This window comes from Drosophila willistoni (assembly GCF_018902025.1).
Source record: "Drosophila willistoni isolate 14030-0811.24 chromosome 2R unlocalized genomic scaffold, UCI_dwil_1.1 Seg167, whole genome shotgun sequence".
NCBI lineage: Eukaryota > Metazoa > Arthropoda > Insecta > Diptera > Drosophilidae > Drosophila > Drosophila willistoni.
In genome coordinates, this window is record NW_025814050.1 from 14,914,372 (window position 1) to 14,931,809 (window position 17,438).

The following is a 17,438-nucleotide window of genomic DNA, read 5'->3' on the forward strand; positions in this document are numbered from 1 at the left end:
ATATCATATTTTATGACTATCTGAATCATTACTATACATTTGCCTTTATTAAGCTTTATAATTACTAAGTGAGGCTGTTCTCTGTTACTTCCCTATTTGGATCATACAGTTTTACGGGATAAAATGTTTTTTTTTTCCTTTTAATACATGAATTTTTCAAGATGTGTTAAATATTAATAGTTATCATAGTAATCTTTGACTGTAGTACTAATCGTGTGATTTGGTTCACTATCCTTTTGGATCTTACACTGAATGCTCTTCTAAAACATCTTGTAATTTTCAATCACAATTTTTCCGATGCGGTTGAGCGTTGTCATATAAATATATATCCAAATGAAATAGTCAGAAACTTTTCTTTACTTTCACAGATGAAAAAGTTCACAAAAACGGGCAAATATCTTTATAATAAATAAGCCAAGTTACTTTAAAATTAACTTCTATATAAAAGTGTGTATATTTTGTTCACTTTATAATTAACTTTTATATAAAAGTGTTTAAATTTTTGTTAGTGATTTAAAAAACGCGATAAATCCATCCGTTTAGTTATCTTAGTTTAGTGATCACCTTTTCGACATATAAGCAAAAAAAGGTGCTATAAAACAGTGCTTATAAAACAGAGCTACTTTTAAGATACTATCTTCACATATTTTAATTATATTACTTTTTGATGCAGTTTATTAAAAGATAATTGCACAAAATGTAATCATAAATATTATAAACTACCTAACAAACTCCTAGATAATGTACAAAATTTACGTCACATCAAAAGTTTTATTGGGCAATTTATTTTCATAATCATTTAATATTTCAATCACGTGTACTATATGATTCATAAAAAATTGCCAATTTTATTGATACAATTTCGACCTGTTTGGTATTGGCAAAGTTAGATTTCCATGCCATCCATTGTGACTAAACATAATTAACATAGACACAGTATACAACTGTCCAACGATCATTCTCCTACCCCCCGCATCAAGCCAAAATAATCCTTGTTGTTATTGAATGACAAGAAGCATAAATTTGAACTAAAGTCAATGGCATGCTATGCAAATGAAAATCAAATTCGCGTGTTATTGTAATGTCTAATTCAATCAGGTCCTCCGACAGGGAGAACAGGACTAGGCCACGACAACTTGACGTACCAGAAAATGCCCAAAAAGAAATATTGTTAGAAATGTTACAGGTGTGCGACAACCGAACCCGGAATAAGGGATGTGGCCAGTCAGCCAATCATTGTTTGATCGATAAGGGATGCAACTTGTTTTGGCTTCGGTTTTAGGTTTGAATGCCGGTTAGGTTAATATTCAAATTAAAATAAATAAAACCAATCTGTAGTCTGAAATGAACAGTCAGATAGTAGCCGTCGTTACTGTTGTCGTCGACGTATAAATATTATATATATACAGAAATCCGAAAAATTGTAATAAATTTTGTTTCAACATAGTTTCATTATGGTTCAAGTATCGCAAACAGAGGAAGACATTAAAATCTCAATTGAGCTAAACCGTCTTGTGACTAGAAAACCAGATGTTGTCCTTTTGCCACAATATTTAAAGTTCAACAATCCGCCAATATTCTTTGAAAGACATTTGGCAGGTGAAATTGATGAGATGGCCAGGTAAATTATATTTCTTATTTCTGATTTGAATCATATGAATAAGATCATATTCATGGCAGTTTCTGTCGCATCTTTAAGCGTGAGGCTCGCATTGTTCTTGTCAAGAAACAGAAGGGAATTTGGCCGGAAATATTTCAAACACTTAGTAAGGAATTGTTATTACAAAAACGTTTGGAAATAGCCGATTTAATTGTGGAGCGCAACAAACAGCGGGATGAACAGGCTCTGGAACGCTATGCGATCAAACGTCGCAATGAAATCCAAAAGGAAGTGAATCGTGAGGCGGCCATAAAGGAGCGTGTAAAGCAATTTCAGGAGAATGCCTGTCAGGAGGCTCTCATGGTCGGTACACGCAAGGAGACTCATGCCAAATCGAAGCCAGAATCACGTAGTAGCCCCCAACCCAGTGCTCCTGCCCCTGCCCGGCTGGCCACACCGAATGTCCGTCCCATAATGCCAATGGCCTCTGTTCGTGGCAGTGGTCGCATCTCCGTTTGCTTCTCCAACCAACATAAGCGGGAGACACCAAAACGCGAGTCCCAAGAGGCAATGCATTTACCCTTCACCGTGGAAGGAGGTAAAGTGATTCCAACGGCAGCCCCGAAATCGGCCATGGACTCTGTTGATGAATAATTAATTGTGAATAATCATCCATTCATCGTTTGCGTGTTTATTTCCATAAAATTAGTAAATATATATCATTAATTATATGTTCGATTCGTAGCGATTCATAGCAAAGCTGAGAATTTAACCAACAAACATGAAAAATAAAATAAAAAGAAAAAACTTTTTTAAAATGCACTGAAATTTTGAATAAAAATGTCAATAATGTCAATTGACTTAAAAATAATAAGCAAAGATTTTACATTGTTTACACTACAAAAAAAAAAAAAAAAAACACATTTTTCTTTTATCTTTAGAAACTTATTTTGACATAAAATAAATATTGTTTCAAGAAAGATTTAAGAGTGTACAAAATTAACATGTATCGGATAAAACCTTCTTTTCAAATTAAAACATCAATTAAATTAAAACAATAAGAATTTAAAAATATATTTATTCTTCTTTTTATAAACAAATTTAGTACTTATCGGAAAAACTGCGTTTTAATCAAATTAAAAGGATTGTCAATAACCATAAATTTTGGAAAATAAATATTTGTTTAAATAATAATATATTTGTTTGTAATACATAAAAAAAATTATTTTGGTATCAAGCAATAAAATTATGAAATTCAAATATGTATAGGGATTTTAAAATGAGTTTTTTTACTTTTAAAAAATAAAAAAAAATCAACATTTATCGGAAGAAAGATTTGTTCTTTTACAAACTAAAAACAAATATCACACAAAGAAACTATTATTATTAAGCTAAAAAAAATTCATCAATAATCTGAATGTTAAAAACAAATTTTACCTAAAAAATTCACATTTAACCATTCATTCGTCATTTGTTAACTTTTTTTTACAATTTTAGAAATATATTTTTAAAAGAAGAATAAACTTACTCAAAAAATCAAAAAATTTAGAAAAAAACAACTTTTATATTTTACTAAATAATAAAAATATTAAATATTTTTGAGGATATTAAATGTATTGTTTAATTCAAAAATGTATTTATTTAGTTAAACTTTAAAAAAGAATTTTTCTTATAATATATTAAATAGATGATATAAAAATTATATATAAAATAATTCAATGTTTGTAAGGATATTTATTTTATTGTTTACATCGCATGAACTATTTTTTTTTTTTAAGTATTGATGTTTTAAAGAAACTCACTTTTTGCCAGTTCGATTTCTTTTCAATAATTTTTTAGTTAGTGTTGTTAAATTTTTACTGGTTGAAACGAATTGACAATTCGTATGACATATGTAAATGCATTTTAACGCTAATTTTATTTACAAATAAATTGAGTTACTTTAAATCTTTTTAAATATATTCTTTAAGTCTACAAAAGCTCTTTGCTCTCATCAAATGTGACCCAATTTTTAGATTGATTTCCAAATTCACCATTCTGGATGTCATTTTGAATCACAAAGTTATTATCTTCGAGGCTCAATTTTAATCGATCGATGGTTTCACTACGATTATTCTCAATAACTTTCTGACGCCAATGCTGATAGGCATAGCCAAAACTTCGAGCTACTGCCAATGTGATTTGTTTAGCCACCTTTCGCTTGGGACACTGAAAGACATAACACAAAAGCTTCTCCTGATCCAGGCTTGGACACTTCTCTGAGCCCACCAAGGCAAAGAACTCATGCTGAGCCGTGCAATAGGATACATCATAGATGGAGAGATTTAAGATAATTTCCTGTGTAACTATATCGATAATTTCCACTTCAGTTGGCAAAACATTAATCGTTACATTTCTCTGGGCTTGGCCCTTTGTACGATTTGATTTGAGTGTCTTAATGGCATTTGCAACTAGTTTTTCAGATCGTGTTGCCTCTATGTGGGTATAGCCCATGTATTTCAATTGATGCGTTGCAAACAAAGAAGTGTCAATCTCTTCCAAGTCTGTGATCGTGGAGCATAGGTCAAGATTTAATGATTTATTTGCCTTGCGATTGGTTTTACTGTCATTAATTGAATTAAGACTCCAGCTATCGCCATCAATCATTTGATCAGTAGATTTTAATTCTATAAACAATCAATTTTAGTTGAATTTGCCAAAATTTCTAAACAAATTTACAACTTACGTTTATGTTTGTAATCCGTTTTCCATTTTCTAAAAAAAGCCATCTCGAACAGCCGAGACTCAAACGTTCTTTTGTGCAATTTATATAGAAATGATGCGCTATTTTCAGTTAAATTCAACATCAACAGCTCAATATCAACCAAATGAAAACGTGAGTATAAAGTTCACAATTGACACGAATCATTCCATACCCTTAAAAAATATACTTACTTGGGCAATGCGAATGTTTATATACCCTTAAATCTGTAATCTTAATCGAAAATGAAGCTTTTGGGATTAACGATTTTAATATGTTATAGTAGTCCGATCAATCCAATTTCGACATATGTGCTGCGAGCATTAAAAACAATCCTTAATAAGAAGTCTTATAACAATAGCTAAGAAACTGAATAATTAGTTTGAATATAAACAGACAGACAAACATAGACTAATTTTGTTATATCCTTTGAAAGGTTTAAAAATAAAGCTCAACGCTAAGAGGCTATATAGTCGTTTGGGAATATATTATTTCAAAACTCTTCGGAATTTTTAAAAAGTCGTTAATTTTTAAACTAATCCAAATAATATTTAAGAGATTTATCAGGGTGACGATTCACCGTAAAGACCTTTCCAAAAAATACGTTCAAAACGCCTCTTAAAATGCAAATTTAATGGATTCACTTCAATCAGAAGCGAGTTCCATTTACATATTAAGCGAAAAATTTGGTTTTTAAATTTGAAATGCATATAACTCGAGATATATTTTCGAAAAGGTCGCTCCATATTAGGTACCATATCCAGAAGATTTAAATTTTTTGGGAACTGACAACAATTACATGTTCCAACATACCCAAATTATTGTCCAGCTGAAAGAGGGAATCCGTAAACACTTTGTACGACGTAGAATGTGATAAGCTATGACTCCGACGAGCGTTTGCGTAAATATTTTTTGATTGATGTTCTCGAGAATACACACACATGCATACCATACATACATACGTATATTTAAGTCAGCATCCGGCTTTTAAATTTGGATAAGAAGAGAACAAAAAATGTGTATCATCTAAAAATATAGATACATATTATATGCTTAAGCGGCGCCCCAATACCCTACACTCATCGCAGACAGGAAGATTAATTCCTCTCATTGAATATTTTTGAATTTCGCATTTTCTAGTGATAACCTATAACTTATGTTGTCTAGGCTATTGACCCTGATAAGAATTATGTACATATTTATTTTTTTTGGGTTTTTCTGTGTTGTATACAAACATCGTAATATATTTAGAATGCCCGTGTTATTATGTTATTATTTAAATTCATCTTATAGTCAAATTGCTAGGCACTGCATTTGTATTTGTTTTTTCTGTCGCTCGTCTGCTTATCAGAATTTGCCCGTGTTCGTTTTCTATTCCCTGTTTAATTTAATCTTAATTCAAACATTTTAGTTCTATTTTGGCAATTCACATCATGGCCAGCAAAATGAAGAGCTACGGATTTGTGCTTTGTATCCTTTTACTATTGGTGTCGCAATATCAGAGAGTATCAGCGGATAGCGATAGTGACAGTGATAGCAGCGACAGTGGAGAGAAGAAGTATCAATTTGGCGGCAAAAAGGGCAAACATAAATATAACAATTCGATATATCCGTATCCACCGAGTAATCCGTATCCATACAATCCGTATGGTGGCAATTTTAATCCATATCCGTACAGTCCTTATGCCAATAATCCATATCCAAACAATTATGGCTCTTATCCCCAGTATCCCCAGCCATATCCGTATCCTTATCCTTATCCTCAGCCTCAACCTCAAGGAGGTGCGCCAGCTCCTTATCCACCATATCAAATGGGACCTCCAATGCCTCCCTATGTACCACCATCTTCAGGCCAAGGTCAGCAGCCACCGAATCAACAACAGCCACCGTATCAACAACAGCAACCAAATCAACAACAGCCTGGAGCTTCCAGCGTGATTAATCACTCGCTTAAAGTAAATAAGGAATACAATGAGGATGGTCATCACACGACCTAAATGAAACTGAAGCTACTATACAAAATGTTCATTATTTGTCCACAAAAGTTAAGTTAATATAGACATTTGTGGCATTTAATTGCACTTCTTGGAAAAAAAATACACAAAATTCTTACAAAATATCACATTTGTATTACTATTATTTAGGCACCGATTTACAATCACATTGTGTTACAATCGTACTATGATTATAAAAATGCATTCGATATGAATAAGTGTGCATCAGTTTTTGTATGCTTATTATGAAAGGCTCAAAAGGATGACATATGAAAGCACATAATTCACGTTGTGCTAGATGCGTATTTTGCATACGAGCCTTGACATTCAGACGAAATTTCACACGATTCGTGGATCGTTCCCGAAAAACAATTGGCTCCGAGGAGCAAGCTTTGGGTCGTTCACTTGGCGATATTAGACGCTCTTCATAGTTGAAAATGTCATATCTTAGATAAGGCGATGTCGTATAGGCTTGGGTGCTGACAGGTATACTTGGATTAAAACGTAACGCCGCTTGACGCATTAAACTTTGTGATGCCTTTTGAACATTGTCCACGTTCTGCTTAAGCAAATAATGGGTGGGGGATGAGGGGGCATCGCCAGTTTGCAAGGAACGTACATTGCTCATCTGATCATAGAAATGTAATACGATTTGTAGTAATTCCACAGAATCATCATGATAGACGGCAACAACTTCTTCGCTTTCAATGGTATAAAAAACGTGAAGGCGGCGTGGAGTTGGTGGATCGACAAGGGCTAGAATTGGTGTAATGTCACTATCCTTGGGCCTCTCCTCATAGCGTAGCAATAGAAGATCGTTGTTGATCAATTGCATTTTTTCCAGAATCATATGCTCTATCTGAAAAATAGGTGGTCATGGTTATTATTCTGCCTTTCTGTTTAATTCAATCGTTTTTCACTTACAAATTCGAAATTCTTGTTAAAATTTTGATAATTTTGGCTTGCTTGTGGACCATTTGCATCAATTTGACGATAGAGAAAACTTAATACCCGCTGTTTTATATGTGTAATCGGCAAGAGAGTTGTCACATCGAGTACTCCTATATCCATGGGCTGATCATTCAAATCTCGTGGTCTAGGACCAATGGTCTCCTGCTTAATGAAACGTCCATCGACCAGTTCATACATATATATGCACTGATAAAGTCTTGACATAATTGCCACGGCTGAGCCAACAACAGAAACACCATAGTTATGTGGAATCTGAATTGAATCTTGGGGCAGCGATAGCGTATCGGTAATTAATCCCTGCACCAAATCCACAACATAGAATATATATGAAAAGGCATCCAATTTGTCAAACAGATCCGGATAGCGTATATAATCCCCGGTGGCAATGGCACCATTTGTCATGCATATGGCTGCCAGCAGTACATAACGTCCGTCTTCCAGAAATATGCTAAACTCCCGATGCAAATAGTAACGTACAGAATCCCCTTGGCAAAGACGCAATTTTAAGCAATCAGTTGTATCGAATATTTCATCAAAAATTGTGTTTGTCAGTCGGCTACTGCTGCTGTTATCGTTACCAGTAAAATACTCGGTTGTGCCCACTTTCGCTGCTTGCATTAGTTGTCCCAACCTGGCGGAACTGATTCCTTTGTATTTGTAAACATGCAGACTTCGCTGATCGTGGGAAAAGGCTATCAGTTTGCTACCGTCAGGCGTGAATTTGCGTATAAAGACATTGGGAACGGCACAATCAACTGTCAGGTTCGGTGTAATGCATTGATAAAAGTCAATATCCCTAAATTTTGCTCCAGGACCGATAGGATGAAAGCCTGATTCACGATTTTGTAGAATATGCAGCAGATTCTTTGATCTCAAGCGCTCTTCATATGCGTTCATCGTTTCTCCTAATAAATCTGCAAAATGGGGAAATTTCGATTTAATTCTTTGTCATCTAAGGTGGTGTCCTTGCCGCAAAAGGATTCTTAGTTATTTGTAAACACAATGTCAAAAACCAAAACAAACAAAATTGGGCCGCATTCAACAAATGATTCGCAGCTGTTCCAATTCGAGGTTTTCCAACACTAAATAATACTGGGGAAAAAGACAATGACCCTTAGGACCGATTCTTTGAACTGATGAGAAAATTTGACAATATTTGAAATATTTTGGGGATTTAACTAATCTAATTAAGTCTATGATGTATATATTGTCATCTAACGGTAAACAAAAGTTCCGTCTAATTTTAATTTGGAATATTTTTATTAAAAATTAAACAAAATATACAACAAATATTAAATATGTAATTCTTAAATGCTGTAATGAGCTTGTGTAAAACAAAAAATATTGCAAACTATTTTATGTAACTAACGGTAAGTATATAGTTTTATTTTCTTTTTTTGATGAAGCAAATACATTCTTGATACATATAGTTTGAGCACTTTTGCACTCATATATAGACTTTAAAGATACATGTTTTCATAGCTTTTTTTTGGAGTATTTTAAAAGTGAATTTGATTTTTATTATTTACAATATTCTAAACCATTGATTTTTACTAGTGTATGAAATGGTTTTTTATTTTCAGATTTAATATTCATTTTCATTAATCCAAGTTTTGATTAATTATCATTTTTGTTTGTAGGAAGGCTGCTGATGCTTGTCTTTCGTGTTTTTAATCAAAAAAAGTGGTAATGTTTTGTTTTTCTAGCTCTACATCGTACATTATTGCACAAGAAATGATATTATCTAGTTAGTACAATAGTTTTGGGGAGTAGGATCAATCAGGTATATAGTATAATAGATCCAATGAAAAACCGGTATTCTCAAAAACTATTTTTTACCGTTTGGAAGTTGTGTTTTTTGCTAAATGCACGAGTATAAAAAACTGTTCTGTTCACTAAATTGATCATTTGTGAATGTATTATGAATTTAGGTATATAAATTTTTTTCTTTTATTTAATATTCAAACACCAACTAATAATTACCGTTAATTTAAATCATTTAATACGTTGGTTGGTTGATCGATTGATTGGTTGGTGAAAATGCATGCGGATCGTCGTCATCGTCTCGTAGTTTTAATTATATATTCGCTTCACGAGGCTTAGCCATGATACAAATACATCAAATGCTATACATGATTACTATGATTAATATTAGCCATTATTATTATTATAATTATAATTATTATTATTTATGTTTGATATATACAATTTCTGTTACTCTTTTGATTTTTAGTAAGGTATAATTATGAATTTATATGTAGGTATATTGTGTATATGCATATTTGTATGTATATATATATTCTCATATAAATTGTGGTAGAAAAAAGCTTTGGCGCTTTTTTGTGTAATCCAATTTCATACCTTCATCATCTTCATCTAAACGTGATTGACTGACTGACTGCGCGACAAAAGTGAGCCCTACACACGCCTCACGGCTGGATCAAATCTCTTTGGAATTACTTTTTCTTCTTAATTTTTGCATTTTTATCTGGCTTTAATGAAGCCATCAGCGATCAAGCAGAGGTTTCATTGGGTTCCATCCAACCCTCGCTATCATCTTCACTATCCGAATCCTCTGATTCGGATAACTCAATTGCCACCCGTCTTGCCAATATAGATGCCACATCCAAAAGTGCCGTATTACGTTCAATTTCCTTTTGCTCGGATTTCTCCACCTTTCGCAAAGTAATGCCTAAGCGGAAAAATGTGTTAACAAAGAACCAGAAATTGTCATGTTTTCACTTACCATCTCGAATGGCTTTCATTAAATCGTTACGAGGATCAGGGAATGGAGGAAGCAATTTCTTAGGACCCATCATATGTGATCCGCCATTTGCCTGAACCGGCTGCAGTTCACCATTGACCAGGGCCTTGGGCAATATTTGATGGGGATGTGGTGCATTGTTATATGGAACGCCACTGTTCATTCCTTCATCCAATGGAGGTGGTGGCGGTGGTGGAGGTGGCGCTGCATTTGGTGGTGATGGTTTTGGAGAGTGCTGCAAAACAAAAACACACAAAAATTAATAGTTGGTTGTTTATAATTGTTTTTTTTTATAGCTTTACCTGATCGGGCACTGGCGGCGGAGGAGGCAAATCGCTAAGTGAATTCAATTGCTGATTATTGCCAATGGCAATGCTGTTAAAGGTGTTTGTCAATTGCGCCATAACCAAATCATTAGCATTGTGGGCACTATTGCTTGGAGCCATCTGCGGAGACCCAGCTCGCGATGTGCTATTAGTCCGTCCCAGCAATTTGGCAGCAATGTGTCCACTGGCCGCACCATTCATAGCCGACATGGGTGACATTGCATCCGGTACGGGAGGTGGCGGCGGCAATGCATCCCGACTAGTTGACATACTGCGACCCCGTGTCGGTGTGTTGGCATGTGATGCAGTTGGTGTACCGCCACCACTGCCATTCGATGGTGGTGCTGGTGGTGGCTGCGATGGCCTTGGCTTATTCCTTGATGGTGTGCCGGGGCCGTATATCGGATCTGGGGATATTGCACCCTGCCCACTCTGTCCGTACAGCCCTTGGGTCTGATGATATAGTCCAGCATCATAGATCTGTTGTTGGTGTTGCTGCTGCTGCTGTTGCTGCTGCACATGCATCTGTGCTGCAGATGATGCAAATCCATTCGTGCCATAGGCAGATGCATACTGATTTCCACCCGTTTGTGGTGTCAACTGATCATAGCCAGTACCATCGATCTGCTCCGATTGATAGCTACGTCGTACTTCAATCGAATTTGGACGCTGCGGACGTGTGTCATAGATTCCTATGCCTATAATAAAATGTCAGATTCAACATTAAAAAAGCAAACTCAACTCCAATCATTAGAAGGCATCATTTACACATTACACAATTATTGTAGTAATTTTTTAGATTTTTTATAGAAGATATACACTCAATTCAAATCAAGGCAAGTAGTAAGTATTGTAGTACACATTTATGTACAATTCACACAATAAAGTAACAAAAATCAGGCAACAAAAAAGAGACATGATTTTATTGCAAGCAAATTGTTGTCTTTCCGTGCGGCTGCTGTTTGCGATGGTTGAGCGCAACTATCCAATAAGTAAATTTCTTTCTTGTTTTAGTAGGTTTTATGCATATATAAACATAATTTTCACGAGCTTTCCGCACAGAAATGTGTAGAAAAAAAAATAAACAAATAATGTCATGTCCTACTAAGGGCTTGGTGATAGAATCAGTAAGGGAAAAATGTGGTGATGTGAGAGAAATTCTGACAGAGGGGATGGAAAAGGACCATTAAATGTGATTGACAAAATTTCGATCTCCTTCGATACGATTCGAAAGTGGGCCTAAATATTTCAATTTTCCTTAGTTGTACAATAATTGCGTAATATTATTGCTACAAATAAAAATTTTTGAGGCGGGTGGGTGTATGGTTTGGGATTGGTGGTAGTCAGCTACTTCTATTAATTATACATTTACACTATATAATACCACCGAGAATGAGAAAATTTATATCTTTCAATAAAAATTTATAATCGTTTTGTGCTGCCAATTGGAATTGTCGGTGATATTACTTTCAGGATCGTTCCCTTTTTTGTACATATAACATCTTAATACTTAGAAAGCGCATCATGGGCAATTCAATGGGGTAGAGAAGGCCCCCTTAAGTATGCCATAGTCTGTCGATTAATTTTCAAAACCTTAGATATTTAAAAATAAATGGTATATATGAACAAGTCCTTGATAAAATATGTTTTCAGCGAACATTGAAGAATTTTGCTACTTTTCTTTGACATTCCTTTGCATACTTTAGGGGGAAACTTAACTCCATTTCATATGCCCAAAGATTTGCCACTGGCCAATTGAATATTTTAAAATAAATTATACAACAACAATATTCTTGCACAATTTGTGTGTGTTTGTGTAGAAGATATTTAAGAATTGAAAAAAAAAAGAAATTATTTATAAGAACACACGAAATATCTTTGAAATTTTGTTTAAAATGCTTAAATATGTACAACAAATATGTTCTTTTTCTTTGATGTAAAAAAGGGGTAACATCAGGATATCAGTTACTTGTGTGATAGCAAAGAGAAACAGAGAGACAGAGAGAGAGAGAGAAGGGATAGAGTTGGAAATAGTTTTGAAGTTATGAACATATTTATTGACTCAACAAACAAATAAAAATAAACAAGGATTTTGTTTTGTTGCTCTGACCTGTAATTGCAACGGCTGTTTGCTTTGTTAGATTACTATTATTTTCCAAATGCGAGAGCATATTATAAGGCTTTACAGAATCTGCAAACGAAATGATTATGTGTAAAAATGTACAGAGTCTCCTCTCGATAGGACATGAATGGGTTAGTTTGTGGTACAGTACACAAAACATAATTACAACAACTAGCTTCCTAAACAACAACAAAAAAAAAAAACCCACTAAAAGACGACAACTGAGAGTAGAGGAACAACGCATTCAGAATGGAAATGTGAGGAAAGGGCCAGAAAGAATCTTTTGCAAGCACATGATAATAATATTGATTCCCATTTATGCGCACTTGATATCGAAAATTTACAAAAAGGAAGAAATGATTTGTATTAGGGAATCTCTATGCATATCTCGGATTTATACATGGTTTATATGGAAAATATGGCATGAGAGCATGAAGAAATTAACAAAGATTTTGAAAACTACAATTAAGATAAGATAGATAGATAGATAGATCGATTGATATATAAATATGTGGTAGCATATGTGGGCAAACATTATGAGAGAATTCGGCTCGCATTTGTTGATGGGTTAATTTGGTTTTGTTTTCTTTTGGTTTAGATGAAAGCTAAAAAACGCTTTTGTTAATTAACTTGCGCGCCCGTAATTGAGGGTTCTCAGAGCTGGAATGTAGCATCATCTCGTACCTACGTCTTGGACATCATTATTGGGTGGGCTGTCGAAAGGCTCTCGCCCTTGTGTGCCGTGCCTTGCCTCGCTGTCGATACCAATCGTTTGGATTTGGACTAGCTGGGCTATATTCACGCACCATATATTAAAGAAATATATATATATATATATGTATATTCAATAAAGTTTAGTTAGTGCATTATATACTGAAAATGGTGTCCATCATTCGATGATTAAGTGGGTTTATCTATTGAACTTTTCAATTTCACCTATTGCTCTGTTTTGTCTAATCATATATTTTATATATCTGAGTTTTGCACTCATTAAAATAAGACTACTTACCGCCATAACCTGCCTCTTCGTTGATCATTGAATTTGGTGTACGATAGATCACATTATTGGGCATCAGAGTTTCACCTTGACCAATGGCGATTTGTCGTTGCTTCTCTCGGGTATTGTGTGGCGTACGTACGCGTTTCTTGTGGCCACGTCCAGCGGCTCCTCCACTGCCACCATCCTGTCGAGGACGATGCAATTTCTTGCCCTTGTCATGCATTACTCGTTCAGTATCTTTGAGCATTTCCTGTCGCCAAAGTTCAAAGAAATAATTGGGATCCGTATAGAATTTAAGGCCATCCTTGCCATCATCTCTATACACATTTAATTTGTCCAATGGCGGTGGCTTATCACACAGGGCATACGTTTCCAACATCGGTGCCGGCATTGTGGCACGTGAAAATATTTGTTGATCAAAAATTTTTGCCGATTTGAATGCTTTTTTACGTGTTATATCGGTCAGTGGCACTTCCTCAACCGTGCTATCTAATTGAGTGACTTTTATGGCCAAACGATCAATGCGAGCCTGCAATGAATTGGCCCGATCGCCTATATTGCCCACATCTCTGGCCAATTCACCGAATACATCTTCCGCATGCTTCGATAGCGATGACAGTTGACGTATAATGTTTGTCAATGTCGTATTGGTCACTGTTTCCAGTTCCACCGATTGCAATTCATCCTGCTGATACACAGACCTGGCCACATGAACCGGCTCAATCGATCGCTTGGGCAGTGGCATGATTTCAAGTGTCGTCGTCGTCTAATTCCAAGACGAGGATTTTAAATTAAATGCGATTACTAACTCTAGCAAGCTGAATCGTTCATATACACAGATAGCGTCCACATTGACTGGAAAAAGTAACCAAAAAAGGGCTTAATTAATTACCAATACAATTTGCTAGAAGATTATAGATTGAGTGATTTATTTTTTTTAAATATCCTGACTTATAATCATTCGAAATATTGAGAGGTGCGCCTAATTTTACATATTTCTTCTAATAGAAAAATAAAACAAACTTATAGTTGAGTTATGTATTTAAAGTCATTGAACAAATTTGTGTTAATATCGCACACAAAATATGTAAGCGGGCTGTGTAAACATTTTGTAAATTGAAATTTCCTGTCTTGAACTACAATGCGATTCACATTTATAGTTGCAGCAATCTTTTAATACCATACAATTTGTGAAATGTTGCCAAAATCTATGTAAAAGGTGGAATGAAAGCCTCAACCCCTTATTTATATTATAGTATGTATAAATTTAAATTATTGATGTGACTACTATGTGACTAATTTCCTTAATAAAAAATTAAGTTGTACAAAGTTGTAGTAACATTTTAGACAAGGTGTCTATAACATTCAATGAAGAAGAACAAAAATCTTTTCGAATATTCGCAATCTAAAACTTATGAAGAAAATGAAAAAAAAGTGTTCCTATTAATATGAAAAACACTGTTTATGGTTGTGATCGCACTTGGTAAAGGTTTTTTTTTTTGGGACAGATTATAATAAATATTTATTTTTCTCACACTTCTCAATATTTTTCTCACATTTATTATATAATTGTTATTATAGAATCTAGATCTTAAGATCATAGATGTTAGTTATTAAGCCACCATCCATTAAAATCTGTGATCATAATTTTAAGTTGATTCGCAGTTTATATTTTGTTTTTAAAAGTGCTTTCCCTCTTAAGAAGAGATTAAGAGAGATTTCTGTAGACGTCTTTGCCAGGATTAATGTGTTAAAGTTCCCTAAGGACCAATCCATTCGGCATGGAAACTTAATTCGAACTTTTTTTCGTAATAGGTGGAATCAAAACTAAATTATTTATGCGAAGGGGGGGCTACATAAATTTATGTTTATAAGTTAATAAACTAGTTGATGCTCTCCACGGCAACATAGTCAATTAGATTATATGTACTTATATTGCAGATTTACACGCAATTTCACACACATAGTAAACGAAGCAAAGCCAAATCTCACGCTCAGCTGAACTTTTCTGTATATAGAGCGTACTGCAAATAAATAAAGAATTAAACCTTTTTCTTTGTTTTATTTTGCACTTCTCATACTTATTTTGGATACAATTGTTAGCTTTCTTCGAGAATAGAGGAAATACTGGCACTGTCTGGACCACACCCCACGCCGTAGATATGGATATCCACCAAATTGTGTGATAAGCACACATATTATGATGACAACTCACCCCCAAATGGCAGCGGCAGCGCAGCCTTGGCTGAGAATTCGCCGAGATACTTAACGTCTTAACGTCTTTGCACAGTATGTTTGTATACTAAAAGTGACCTTTTTTTGTACCTTTCACCCACTAACTAACTAACTAACTAATGTCAATGAAATAATCAATGTTTCACAACAAGTCGGCTCTGTGTATGTGTACATATTTACACATACATATGTAGGTGTGTGTGTACATGCAGACGGAATACGTAGTCAAAAATTTGCATACAATAGTTTTCCACGTTAAAACATATTCGCAAACACTTTCTTTTTACAGTACGTTGTTTCCTGTGTTTAACGTTAACATTACAGTTTCTTTTTTTTGTACTTTTCGATTTGATCACTATCTCCCACACAGACACAAAAAAGCACGCCCTCTTAGCCCCTCGTTCAACAACTCGTCATCACATCGCAAACTAACACTCACCGCCCGTTTCTTCGACACGGTTTTCTCTTTGCATTTGCTTCACTGCCCAACAACGAAGAACGCGTATTTTGAGTTAGTTAGCCATAGACATTGCAGTAACAATAATCTAATTGGCCAAATTATTATTTGCACAGTTTGCAACAAAAAATATTTGCGTTTTTTTGTGGAAAACCTCAATTTAGTTTCCACACCTTTATTGTAAAAAAAAAACCAATCGATGTCAATATCGAGTGGGTTAACTTATCGAGTATATGGACTATCGACAATCGACGTTATTTAAATCTACAAACATTTTACGAACCTTTTTGTACATTTTATACCTGTTGATTATAAAAAAAGGAAATTCAGAATGCCAAGAAAGGCGTTGTATGTACAGGTGCATGTTAAAAAAATCACGGAAATTCACGGTAATCGTATTTCGATAGATGTTATTCAACCTGTGACAGATAGCAACTCTGTTTCATCGCGGCACGACACGGTAAGGATTTTTCGTTGGTAAATTTATTTGCGTTATAAAATAAATTACTTTTAGATTTTAAAACAATGGCGAGTTTGGCAAAGAGTTCGGGACTGGTAAACAGTAAGTTGTGCAATTTGAGCACTTACAAAACAGTGTATACATGTTATAGTCTTATATGGGCACAGCTTTAAACTTATGTAATGCTAAATTTTTTTTTTGCTTCTACAGGGCTGATTGCTCAGGCAAGACCACAGCTTGATGTGTTCTTGAAATATGCCAAAGTGGAATTGACTCCACCAACGCCAGCTGATATTCCGGCTATTCGTCAGGGTCTGGGTAACATTATCAAGAGCGCCAAGACCGGAGGCTACAAGAACTTGTCCGTCAAGGAGGCCTGGTTAAACACCCTTGTCGCCGCTGAGGTTATATGCTGGTTCTATATTGGCGAGTGCATCGGCAAGCGTAACATTGTTGGATACAAAGTTTAAATACTGCTAAATTCTTGTAAAGAAATAGAACTTGCTACATAATTAATGTCTGCGATAGTTTCGAAACTAAATAAAGTAAATTAATACAGTAAGTGCAATGGGATCTTCTTTCGGAAACTAAAAAAAAACCTTTACGCACGGTGTATGACCTAAACTAATCACATTCATTGAAAATTTTGAAAAATTTTAAACTGCTATGAAAGTATTAGCATGCGGTTGGCCTTCTCACATTGTGTGCTATCTATGAAATAATTGTAAAGTTGATTTCGATCGGACATACACCTTAGGTTTAATACAT

The 17,438-nt window shown here is 34.7% G+C and overlaps 6 protein-coding genes across 10 annotated transcripts; 3 read left to right on the forward strand and 3 right to left on the reverse strand.

Annotated features, from left to right (window-relative positions):
- Positions 1-1,348: 1,348 nt before the first annotated feature.
- On the forward strand, positions 1,349-2,418 carry LOC6641919 (dynein axonemal assembly factor 4). Its single transcript, XM_002064995.3, has 2 exons — positions 1,349-1,621; positions 1,681-2,418. Exons 1-2 carry the CDS (start codon positions 1,455-1,457, stop codon positions 2,252-2,254), a joined length of 741 nt encoding a protein of 246 aa, XP_002065031.1. The 5' UTR covers positions 1,349-1,454; the 3' UTR covers positions 2,255-2,418.
- A 921-nt stretch (positions 2,419-3,339) lies between these two features.
- On the reverse strand, positions 3,340-4,382 carry LOC6641920 (low density lipoprotein receptor adapter protein 1). Its single transcript, XM_002064996.3, has 2 exons — positions 4,326-4,382; positions 3,340-4,266 (listed from the first exon to the last, which is right to left on the reverse strand). The coding sequence occupies exons 1-2, from the start codon at positions 4,366-4,368 to the stop codon at positions 3,572-3,574; spliced, it is 738 nt and encodes a 245-aa protein (XP_002065032.2). The 5' UTR covers positions 4,369-4,382; the 3' UTR covers positions 3,340-3,571.
- Positions 4,383-5,770: 1,388 nt separating this feature from the next.
- On the forward strand, positions 5,771-6,459 carry LOC6641921 (nematocyst expressed protein 4). Its single transcript, XM_002064997.3, has one exon. The coding sequence runs from the start codon at positions 5,774-5,776 to the stop codon at positions 6,335-6,337; it is 564 nt and encodes a 187-aa protein (XP_002065033.1). The 5' UTR covers positions 5,771-5,773; the 3' UTR covers positions 6,338-6,459.
- On the reverse strand, positions 6,365-8,359 carry LOC6641922 (DET1 homolog). The gene is made up of 2 exons (XM_002064998.4): positions 7,259-8,359; positions 6,365-7,193 (listed from the first exon to the last, which is right to left on the reverse strand). The coding sequence occupies exons 1-2, from the start codon at positions 8,201-8,203 to the stop codon at positions 6,477-6,479; spliced, it is 1,662 nt and encodes a 553-aa protein (XP_002065034.2). The 5' UTR covers positions 8,204-8,359; the 3' UTR covers positions 6,365-6,476.
- An 873-nt stretch (positions 8,360-9,232) lies between these two features.
- LOC6641923 (wiskott-Aldrich syndrome protein family member 2) lies at positions 9,233-16,405 on the reverse strand. 5 transcript variants are annotated; one of them, XM_023175648.2, is made up of 7 exons: positions 16,193-16,405; positions 13,528-14,373; positions 13,203-13,310; positions 12,507-12,587; positions 10,373-11,094; positions 10,053-10,305; positions 9,233-9,998 (listed from the first exon to the last, which is right to left on the reverse strand). In XM_023175648.2, the coding sequence occupies exons 2-7, from the start codon at positions 14,261-14,263 to the stop codon at positions 9,820-9,822; spliced, it is 2,079 nt and encodes a 692-aa protein (XP_023031416.1). In that variant the 5' UTR covers positions 14,264-14,373; positions 16,193-16,405; the 3' UTR covers positions 9,233-9,819. The 5 variants fall into 5 exon arrangements, with proteins under 5 accessions (XP_023031416.1, XP_046866783.1, XP_023031417.1 ...); XM_047010827.1 differs by lacking the exon at positions 16,193-16,405 and adding an exon at positions 15,734-15,750; XM_023175649.2 differs by lacking the exon at positions 12,507-12,587.
- Positions 16,406-16,599: 194 nt separating this feature from the next.
- Positions 16,600-17,232, forward strand: LOC6641924 (ATP synthase subunit g, mitochondrial). Its single transcript, XM_023175841.2, has 3 exons — positions 16,600-16,670; positions 16,725-16,772; positions 16,881-17,232. The coding sequence occupies exons 2-3, from the start codon at positions 16,736-16,738 to the stop codon at positions 17,138-17,140; spliced, it is 297 nt and encodes a 98-aa protein (XP_023031609.1). The 5' UTR covers positions 16,600-16,670; positions 16,725-16,735; the 3' UTR covers positions 17,141-17,232.
- The last annotated feature ends 206 nt before the right edge of the window (positions 17,233-17,438 follow it).

Coding starts and splice junctions, on each gene's coding strand:
- LOC6641924 (XM_023175841.2), top strand. CDS start 16,736: ATGGCGAGTTTGGCAAAGAGTTCGGGACTGGTAAACA. Junction 16,773..16,880: donor GAGTTCGGGACTGGTAAACA/GTAAGTTGTGCA, acceptor TTGCTTCTACAG/GGCTGATTGCTCAGGCAAGA.
- LOC6641920 (XM_002064996.3), bottom strand. CDS start 4,368: ATGGCTTTTTTTAGAAAATGGAAAACGGATTACAAACATAAAC. Junction 4,267..4,325: donor AACGGATTACAAACATAAAC/GTAAGTTGTAAA, acceptor GATTGTTTATAG/AATTAAAATCTACTGATCAA.
- LOC6641922 (XM_002064998.4), bottom strand. CDS start 8,203: ATGAACGCATATGAAGAGCGCTTGAGATCAAAGAATCTGCTGCATATT. Junction 7,194..7,258: donor TTAACAAGAATTTCGAATTT/GTAAGTGAAAAA, acceptor CCTATTTTTCAG/ATAGAGCATATGATTCTGGA.
- LOC6641919 (XM_002064995.3), top strand. CDS start 1,455: ATGGTTCAAGTATCGCAAACAGAGGAAGACATTAAAATCTCAATTGAG. Junction 1,622..1,680: donor GAAATTGATGAGATGGCCAG/GTAAATTATATT, acceptor TATTCATGGCAG/TTTCTGTCGCATCTTTAAGC.
- LOC6641921 (XM_002064997.3), top strand. CDS start 5,774: ATGGCCAGCAAAATGAAGAGCTACGGATTTGTGCTTTGTATCCTTTTA.
- LOC6641923 (XM_023175648.2), bottom strand. CDS start 14,263: ATGCCACTGCCCAAGCGATCGATTGAGCCGGTTCATGTGGCCAGGTCT. Junction 11,095..12,506: donor AACAGCCGTTGCAATTACAG/GTCAGAGCAACA, acceptor ATTTTATTATAG/GCATAGGAATCTATGACACA. Junction 9,999..10,052: donor AATGAAAGCCATTCGAGATG/GTAAGTGAAAAC, acceptor TTTTCCGCTTAG/GCATTACTTTGCGAAAGGTG.